Source organism: Gopherus flavomarginatus, chromosome 3, assembly GCF_025201925.1.
Source record: "Gopherus flavomarginatus isolate rGopFla2 chromosome 3, rGopFla2.mat.asm, whole genome shotgun sequence".
In the NCBI taxonomy this organism is placed as follows: Eukaryota; Metazoa; Chordata; order Testudines; family Testudinidae; genus Gopherus; species Gopherus flavomarginatus.
In genome coordinates, this window is record NC_066619.1 from 276,723,542 (window position 1) to 276,733,526 (window position 9,985).

Sequence of the window (9,985 nt, forward strand, 5' to 3'; positions counted from 1 at the left end):
GGTTTGAGCAGAGATGTCCCTTAGGGATCAATTTATTAAAGAGGGGTGTCAATTTCTTAATAAAGATAGGAAAGGAGTTTGTAATGTACAGGTAGGAGCTAGGAATGAACAGTTAAATGTAAAAGAGCCCCAATTTAAATATAAAACATGAAGGCGAGCAACTGAATATTGACACAATGTACTAGTGCTTATATACAAATGCTAGACGTCTAAATACTCAGAGAGGTGAAGTAGAGTGCCTGGCATTAAGTGAAGATACTGATATAACAATCAGTGTGGAAACTTGGTGGAATGAGGATAATCAGTGGGACAGTGGGTACAAAATATATAGGAATGACAGAGTAGCTTGTATCAGAGGGTAGCCGTGTTAGTCTGGATCTGTAAAAGCAGCAAAGAATCCTGTGGCACCTTATAGACTAACAGACGTTTTGGAGCATGAGCTTTCGTGGGTGAATACCCACTTCCTCAGATGCATGTAATGGAAATATCCAGGGGCAGGTATATATATGTGTGCTAGCAAGCAAGCTAGAGATAACGAGGTCAGTTCAATCAGGGAGGATGAGGCCCTGTTCTAGCAGTTGAGGTGTGAAAACCAAGAGAGGAGAAACTGGTTCTGTAATTGGCAAGCCATTCACAGTCTTTGTTCAATCCTGAGCTGATGGTGTCAAATTTGCAGATGAACTGAAGCTCAGCAGTTTCTCTTTGAAGTCTGGTCCTGAAGTTTTTTTGCTGCAGGATGGCCACCTTAAGGTCTGCTATAGTGTGGCCAGGGAGGTTGAAGTGCTCTCCTATAGGTTTTTGTATATTGCCATTCCTAATGTCTGATTTGTGTCCATTTATCCTTTTCCGTAGAGACTGTCCAGTTTGGCCGATGTACATAGCAGAGGGGCATTGCTGGCATATGATGGCGTATATTACATTGGTGGATGTGCAGGTGAATGAACCAGTGATGGTGTGGCTGATCTGGTTAGGTCCTGTGATGGTGTCGCTGGTGTAGATATGTGGGCAGAGTTGGCATCGAGGTTTGTTGCATGGATTGGTTCCTGAGCTAGAGTTATTATGGTGTGGTGTGCAGTTACTGGTGAGAATATGTTTCAGGTTGGCAGGTTGTCTGTGGGCAAAGATTGGCCTGCCACCCAAGGCCTGTGAAAGTGTGGGATCATTATCCAGGATGGGTTGTAGATCCTTGATGATGCGTTGGAGGGGTTTTAGCTGGGGGCTCTATGTGATGGCCAGTGGAGTCCTGTTGGTTTCTCTCTTGGGTTTGTCTTGCAGTAGGAGGCTTCTGGGTACACGTCTGGCTCTGTTGATCTGTTTCCTTATTTCCTCGTGCGGGTATTGTAGTTTTGAGAATGCTTGGTGGAGATTTTGTAGGTGTTGGTCTCTGTCTGAGGGGTTAGAGCAGATGCGGTTGTACCTCAGTGCTTGGCTGTAGACAATGGATCGTGTGATGTGCCCGGGATGGAAGCTGGAGGCATGAAGGTAGGCATAGCGGTCGGTGGGTTTTCGATATAGGGTGGTGTTAATGTGACCATCACTTATTTGCACCGTGGTGTCAAGAAAGTGGACCTCCCGTGTAGATTGGTCCAGGCTGAGGTTGATGGTGGGGTGGAAGCTGTTGAAATCATGGTGGAATTTTTCCAGAGTCTCCTTCCCATGGGTCCAGATGATGAAGATGTCATCAATGTAGCGTAGATAGAGAAGGGGTGTGAGTGGACGAGAGCTGAGGAAGCATTGTTCCAGGTCGGCCATGAAGATATTGGCATATTGTGGGGCCATGCGGGTGCCCATAGCAGTGCCACTGATCTGGAGATATATATTGTCATCAAATCTGAAATAGTTGTGTGTAAGTATAAAGGCACAGAGCTCAGCAGCCAGTTGTGCTGTGGCATCATCAGGGATAGTGTTCCTGACAGCTTGTATTCCATCTGTGTGTGGGATGTTTGTGTAGAGAGCCTCTACATCCATGGTGGCTAGGATGGTGTTTTCTGGGAGGTCACCAATGCATTGTAGTTTCCTCAGGAAATCAGTGGTGTCACGGAGATAGCTGGGAGTGCTGGTGGCATAGGGTCTGAGTAGAGAGTCCATATATCCAGATAGTCCTTCAGTGAGAGTGCCAATGCCCGAGATGATGGGGCGTCCAGGATTTCCGGGTTTGTGGATCTTGGGCAGTAGATAGAATAACCCTGGTCGGGGCTCTAGGGGTATGTTGATTTCTTCTGGTGTTAGTGTAGGGAGTGTCCTGAGTAGATGCTGTAGTTTCTTAGTGTATTCCTCAGTGGGATCTGAGGGAAGTGGCCTGTAGAATTTGGTATTGGAGAGTTGTCTGGCTGCCTCCTTTTGATAGTCAGACCTGTTCATGATGACAACGGCACCTCCTTTATCAGCCTCTTTGATGATAATGTCAGGGTGGTTTCTGAGGCTGTGGATGGCATTGCGTTCTGCACGACTTAGGTTGTGAGGCAAGCGATGTTGTTGTTCCACGATTTCTGCCTGTGCACGCCGGCGGAAGCATTCAATGTATAGGTCCAGGCTGTCATTTCGACCCTCAGGAGGAGTCCATGTGGAGTTCTTTTTCTTGTGCTGTTGGTGGGAGGGCACCTGCGTATCAATGCACTGTTCAGTGTTGTCCTGGAAGTATTCTTTGAGTCGGAGACGGCGAAAGTAGGCTTCCAGATCGCCACAGAACTGTATCATGTTGGTGGAGGTGGCAGGGCAGAAAGAGAGTCCCCGAGACAGGACAGACTTTTCTTCTGGGCTGAGTGTGTAGTTGGATAGATTGACGATATTGCTGGGTGGGTTAGGGGTACCACTGTTGTGGCCCCATGTGGCAGGTAGGAGTTTAGACAGCTTACAGTCCTTTTTCCTTTGAAGAGAGGTGAAGTGAGTAATGTAGATCTCCTGTCTTATTCTAGTGCACAAATACAGACAGATATCATCTTCCTTTCCAAATGCAAACGGATGGACATCATACCAAATGGACTAAAGGTAAAAAATCCACTGCTATCTACATACTACACAGACCACAGTGAGAGATTATGTCATACTCTATCAAAAAAACTGAGGAACCACCTGATCAGCATCCTATACAGCAAACAGGAAAACATCAAAAAAGAGCTCTCCAACCTGGAGACTCTCATTAATAACCAAACGGACTTCACTAGAATAAGACAGGAAATCTACATTACTCACTTCACCTCTCTTCAAAGGAAAAAGGACTGTAAGCTGTCTAAACTCCTACCTGCCACATGGGGCCACAACAGTGGTACCCCTAACCCACCCAGCAATATCGTCAATCTATCCAACTACACACTCAGCCCAGAAGAAAAGTCTGTCCTATCTCGGGGACTCTCTTTCTGCCCTGCCACCTCCACCAACATGATACAGTTCTGTGGCGATCTGGAAGCCTACTTTCGCCGTCTCCGACTCAAAGAATACTTCCAGGACAACACTGAACAGTGCACTGATACGCAGGTGCCCTCCCACCAACAGCACAAGAAAAAGAACTCCACATGGACTCCTCCTGAGGGTCGAAATGACAGCCTGGACCTATACATTGAATGCTTCCGCCGGCGTGCACAGGCAGAAATCGTGGAACAACAACATCGCTTGCCTCACAACCTAAGTTGTGCAGAACGCAATGCCATCCACAGCCTCAGAAACCACCCTGACATTATCATCAAAGAGGCTGATAAAGGAGGTGCCGTTGTCATCATGAACAGGTCTGACTATCAAAAGGAGGCAGCCAGACAACTCTCCAATACCAAATTCTACAGGCCACTTCCCTCAGATCCCACTGAGGAATACACTAAGAAACTACAGCATCTACTCAGGACACTCCCTACACTAACACCAGAAGAAATCAACATACCCCTAGAGCCCCGACCAGGGTTATTCTATCTACTGCCCAAGATCCACAAACCCGGAAATCCTGGACGCCCCATCATCTCGGGCATTGGCACTCTCACTGAAGGACTATCTGGATATATGGACTCTCTACTCAGACCCTATGCCACCAGCACTCCCAGCTATCTCCGTGACACCACTGATTTCCTGAGGAAACTACAATGCATTGGTGACCTCCCAGAAAACACCATCCTAGCCATCATGGATGTAGAGGCTCTCTACACAAACATCCCACACACAGATGGAATACAAGCTGTCAGGAACACTATCCCTGATGATGCCACAGCACAACTGGCTGCTGAGCTCTGTGCCTTTATACTTACACACAACTATTTCAAATTTGATGACAATATATATCTCCAGATCAGTGGCACTGCTATGGGCACCCGCATGGCCCCACAATATGCCAATATCTTCATGGCCGACCTGGAACAACGCTTCCTCAGCTCTCGTCCACTCACACCCCTTCTCTATCTACGCTACATTGATGACATCTTCATCATCTGGACCCATGGGAAGGAGACTCTGGAAAAATTCCACCATGATTTCAACAGCTTCCACCCCACCATCAACCTCAGCCTGGACCAATCTACACGGGAGGTCCACTTTCTTGACACCACGGTGCAAATAAGTGATGGTCACATTAACACCACCCTATATCGAAAACCCACCGACCGCTATGCCTACCTTCATGCCTCCAGCTTCCATCCCGGGCACATCACACGATCCATTGTCTACAGCCAAGCACTGAGGTACAACCGCATCTGCTCTAACCCCTCAGACAGAGACCAACACCTACAAAATCTCCACCAAGCATTCTCAAAACTACAATACCCGCATGAGGAAATAAGGAAACAGATCAACAGAGCCAGACGTGTACCCAGAAGCCTCCTACTGCAAGACAAACCCAAGAGAGAAACCAACAGGACTGCACTGGCCATCACATACAGCCCCCAGCTAAAACCCCTCCAACGCATCATCAAGGATCTACAACCCATCCTGGATAATGATCCCACACTTTCACAGGCCTTGGGTGGCAGGCCAATCCTTGCCCACAGACAACCTGCCAACCTGAAACATATTCTCACCAGTAACTGCACACCACACCATAATAACTCTAGCTCAGGAACCAATCCATGCAACAAACCTCGATGCCAACTCTGCCCACATATCTACACCAGCGACACCATCACAGGACCTAACCAGATCAGCCACACCATCACTGGTTGATTCACCTGCACATCCACCAATGTAATATACGCCATCATATGCCAGTAATGCCCCTCTGCTATGTACATCGGCCAAACTGGACAGTCTCTACGGAAAAGGATAAATGGACACAAATCAGACATTAGGAATGGCAATATACAAAAACCTGTAGGAGAGCACTTCAACCTCCCTGGCCACACTATAGCAGACCTTAAGGTGGCCATCCTGCAGCAAAAAAACTTCAGGACCAGACTTCAAAGAGAAACTGCTGAGCTTCAGTTCATCTGCAAATTTGACACCATCAGCTCAGGATTGAACAAAGACTGTGAATGGCTTGCCAATTACAGAACCAGTTTCTCCTCTCTTGGTTTTCACACCTCAACTGCTAGAACAGGGCCTCATCCTCCCTGATTGAACTGACCTCGTTATCTCTAGCTTGCTTGCTAGCACACATATATATACCTGCCCCTGGATATTTCCATTACATGCATCTGAGGAAGTGGGTATTCACCCATGAAAGCTCATGCTCCAAAATGTCTGTTAGTCTATAAGGTGCCACAGGATTCTTTGCTGCTTTTAGAGTAGCTTGTGCTTGTAGGGGAGTGGCATGATATAAGAAAAAAAGCATACAGTCAAATAAAGTAAAAGTCTTAAATAAATAAAACTACCCTAGAATCTCTCTGAATAGAAACTCCATGCTTAATCAGTAAGAGTATGGCAGCAGAAATATACTACCAACCATCTGAGCAGGATGGTGGTGATGATTGTGAAATGCTAAGGGAGATTAGAGAGAAAAGCCATAATAATGGGGATTTCAGTTATAATATTGGCTCTGTATATGTCTCCTCAGGAAGGGATGCAAAATACAATTTTATACACACCATTCCTAGCTGCTTCTTGGAGCAGCTTGTCCTGGAACCCAAAAGGGGAGAGGTAATTCTTGATTTAGTCCTAAGTGGAGCACAGGATCTGGTCCAAGAGCTGAATATAGCTGACCCACTCAGTAATAACAATTATAATGTAATTACATTTAACATCCTTGAAAGGGGGGAAATGCCAAAGAAAATCCATCACAGAAGCATTTACTTCAAAAAGGGAAACTACACAAAAATGAGGAATCTAGTTAAATGGAAATTAAAAAGAACAATCATAAGGGAGAAATGCTTGCAAACTACATGGAGATTATTTACAAACACTCTAATAGAGGCGCTGCTAAATGTATGCCTAAAGAAAATAAACAAAATAGAGGACCAACAAGAAAAATGCCTAAAGAGAATGCCTAAACATGGCCAAAAAAGATGAGTAAAAGAGGTGGTAAGAGACAAAAAGGCATCCTTTACAAATTTGAAGTCAAATCCTAGAGAGGAAATTAGAAGCCTAAATCCTGGCAAGTCAAGTATAAAAGTATAATGAGGCAGATCAAGAAAGAATTTGAAGAGCAACTAAAGACACACAACTAACACCAATTTTTATATATATATATATATTTGAAGCAGGAAGCCTGCCAAAAAATCAGTGGGACCACTGAACAATCAAGCTGTTAAAGAAGCACTTAAGAAAGACAAGGCCAATGCAGAGAAACTTAATGAATTCTTTGTATCCGTCTTCACTGTGGAGGATGTGGGGGAGATCTCCTCACCCAAGCCATTCTTGTTAGGTGACAAATCTGAGGAAATGTCCCAGACTGAGGTGTCAATTGAGGAAGTTCAGAAATAAATTGAACAGTAATAAGTTACTATGAAACAGATGGTATTCGACCAAGAGTTCTGAAGGAACTCAGATATGACATTGCAGGACTACTAAATGTAACCTATTGCTTAAATCAGCCTATGCTTCAGGTAACTCAAGGGAGCAAATGTAACATCAATTTTTTAAAAAAGGACTCCAGAAGCGATACTGGCAATTACAGGCTGGTGTCCAAGGAGAAATTAAAAGGACAGTTTAGAAAAGAGGTGATTACTTGGGGATATGATAGAGGTCTATAAAATCATGAATGGTGTGGAGAATGTGAATAGGGAAGTTTGATTTACTGCTACTTATAACACGAGAACTGATTAAATTAATAGGCAACAGCTTTAAAATGAACAAAAGGACAGACTTCATTACACAATCCACAGTCAACCTGTGGAACTCATTGTTTTGGAATGATATGAAAGCCAAGAGTGTAACTAGATTAAAAAAAGAATTAACTACATTCATGGAGGACAGGTCCATCAATGGCTATTAGCCAAGAAGATTGGGGTACAACCCCATGCTCCAGCTGTCCCTAAATCTCCACTTGCCAGAAGCTGGGACTGGACAACAGAGGATGGATCACTTGAAATTGCCCTGTTCTGTTCGTTCCCTCTGAAGCGCTTGACACTGGCCACTGTCAAAAGACAGGATACTGGGCCAAGTAGATCATTAGTCTGACCTTGTGTGGCTACTCTTATGACTCTCTGGAAGTAAAAAATAAATATAAACAAATCAAAAATAATAAGCAACAACAACAGTAGACCAGTATTCATTCGGGATTTACTGAATCCTGGTCTATTCCACTTTGGCTGGAATAATAATGAATAGTAGTAGTAGAATCTACAAGTTATTCTTTCTTACTAGCTTCCCAGTGTATCCTTTCCTTTCTATGTCTGTCTTTTACTACTGATTATTGTTTGGGCTCCTCCACCTTCCCATGGTTCTTGTTCCACAGACAGAGAACAGAAGGTCAGAGTCCAAAGTGCTGACAATGCAATGCTTATTAGGGTTAACAAGCAAGTATAAGCATAGCTCTTCACACCAGTAGATCTTCCTTCCTCCCTTTTCCTTCTTAGTAGGCTTAATTATATTTGTAGTACTCACCCATGGCACAACCCCTTACAATTTACGGTCATATTCCACTTTGAAGAGTCTTCAGTCTAGGGCCTTCGGTACCACCTCTTTTGGTCCCTATGGGATGGGTGAGGAGTGAGGTTGTGTTCCAACCAGGGTCACCTTTTCTTTAGCTTTTAGTGTTTTTTTTATAACCCCTAATCCCTTTTGCTCCCTTGACTGGTTACTTGACCTTGTCTTGGGAAAGAAGTTGAGGTAAAACTGTCCTTCAGTTGTACATTTGTATATTAAACTCCCACCATAGTTAGTAACATTTTAACTCTATTCCTTCTCTTTGTTCATTGTACTAAAACCATCATCTGGCTGTAAGCAGAAGCAACACATGGTGTCTTTGTTCCTTGTTCACATATGTCAATAAAAATATAAGACACAAACAATTGTCTTTTAAAAACCTCAAAATTTGAATGGGCAAATAAAACCCCAAGTTCTATCTCAGGCAAATAAACAAGCCTAAGGACTATATTACTATCACTAACAATTATTAATCCTGCTTATTGTAATAGTGTCTAGGGGACAGAAGGGAATGGGACCCCCATTGAAGTAGGCACTGCACATACAGTATAATGGCATATCTACAATATAAACGTAAGTTGACCCATGTTGGGTTGACTTACAGCCACCACAGTAAATGCAGTGCTTCATGTCAACTCTGCCCTTCTTCTGTCGGTGGTGTGCATCTTCTCTGGAAGTACTTCCACCAACTTAAGGGGGCAGTGTGTCTGTGGGGGGGGGGAGAGCCAGGGTTTTCAGATCTGTGCACGGCTTCCTGCCAGTAGCCTGCTCCCTTCCGGGAACAATGAAGACTAACTGGGCTTCTTGGCTCCTTGCTGGGAGCCGTGCTGCCCACCCCCCTCAGCTTCCTGTTCCTTGCCAGGAATGGGGCAGCCAATTGAACTTGGGGTGCAGCGCTCTCAGCTGGGTGCAGCCATGCTTCCAGTGAGAAGCGTGGGAGCCGGGAGCCTAGACAGCAGCCTGGAGGGGAGCAGGGAGTTGGGATTCCAGGTAGTAGCTTGAGCCGGGAGCCTGGGTGACACAGGCTTGGAGTGGAGACAGGGCAGTAGCCTGGCTAGCATGCCGGGAGCAGCTTTTTTGTAAATTTCACAGCTTCAGCATTACCCCTCTAGTGGAGATGAAGTTGTTATGTCAGTGTAGTTGGGCACTTACATCAGCAGGGACAAGGCTGTAATGTGTACACTGACATAATTAGGTCGACATAAGCTGCTGTGCCCACATGGCCCCACAGTATGCCAGGGTTTAAAAGAGAACTTGATAAATTCATGGAGGTTAAGTCCGTTAATGGCTATTAGCTAGGATGGGTAAAGAATGGTGTCCCTAGCCTCTGTTTGTCAGAAGGTAGAGATGGATGGCAGGAGAGAGATCACTTGATCATTACCTGTTAGGTTCACTCCCTCTGGGACATCTGGGATTTAATACTGGGCTAGATGGTCCTTTGGTCTGACCCAGTATGGCCAGTCTTATGTTCTTATGTCCGTCAACCTAACGCTGTAGTGTAGATTAGGCCTTAGAGACAGTCCTTGAAGAACTTACCGTCTAAACAGACAAGATAGGGGAAAGGGATAGACCCCACTTTACTCTGCAAAGAGAGCCTGCCTTCATTTTATTTCTCTTAAAGCACTGAACATATTGTTGGTTCTCAACAAATAAACAGTAATATACTGAATGAACAGCTTTACCAGATATCTTCAAAGCTCTTAGAGATAGAACTTGCCATACTGGATCAAACCGTCCATCTATCTAATATCTTGGCAGTGAGCAGTAACAGTTGCTCTAAGCAAGATTAAAAAATATCCTAGAATGAACAAAGTACAAGTTGGATATTTCTTCTGAACCCAGGCAGCTAGACCCAGATCCTCCAAGGGTATCTCTTGATAGTTTATCTCTCTCACCAACAGAAACTGCTCCAATAAAAAATATTACCTCACCCACATTGTCTCTGTAGTGTTTTAAGTGTTAATACAGCTACAAGTACATTTGAGGATGA

At 44.6% G+C, this 9,985-nt stretch overlaps 1 protein-coding gene across 1 annotated transcript; it reads left to right on the forward strand.

Annotated features, from left to right (window-relative positions):
• The first annotated feature begins 351 nt into the window (after positions 1-351).
• On the forward strand, positions 352-5,629 carry LOC127046406 (uncharacterized). The gene is made up of 2 exons (XM_050943403.1): positions 352-583; positions 3,460-5,629. Exon 2 carries the CDS (start codon positions 3,715-3,717, stop codon positions 5,134-5,136), a length of 1,422 nt encoding a protein of 473 aa, XP_050799360.1. The 5' UTR covers positions 352-583; positions 3,460-3,714; the 3' UTR covers positions 5,137-5,629.
• The last annotated feature ends 4,356 nt before the right edge of the window (positions 5,630-9,985 follow it).

Bases quoted from the DNA above. Each gene is read 5' to 3' on its own strand.
- LOC127046406 (XM_050943403.1), top strand. From the start codon at position 3,715: ATGAACAGGTCTGACTATCAAAAGGAGGCAGCCAGACAACTCTCCAAT.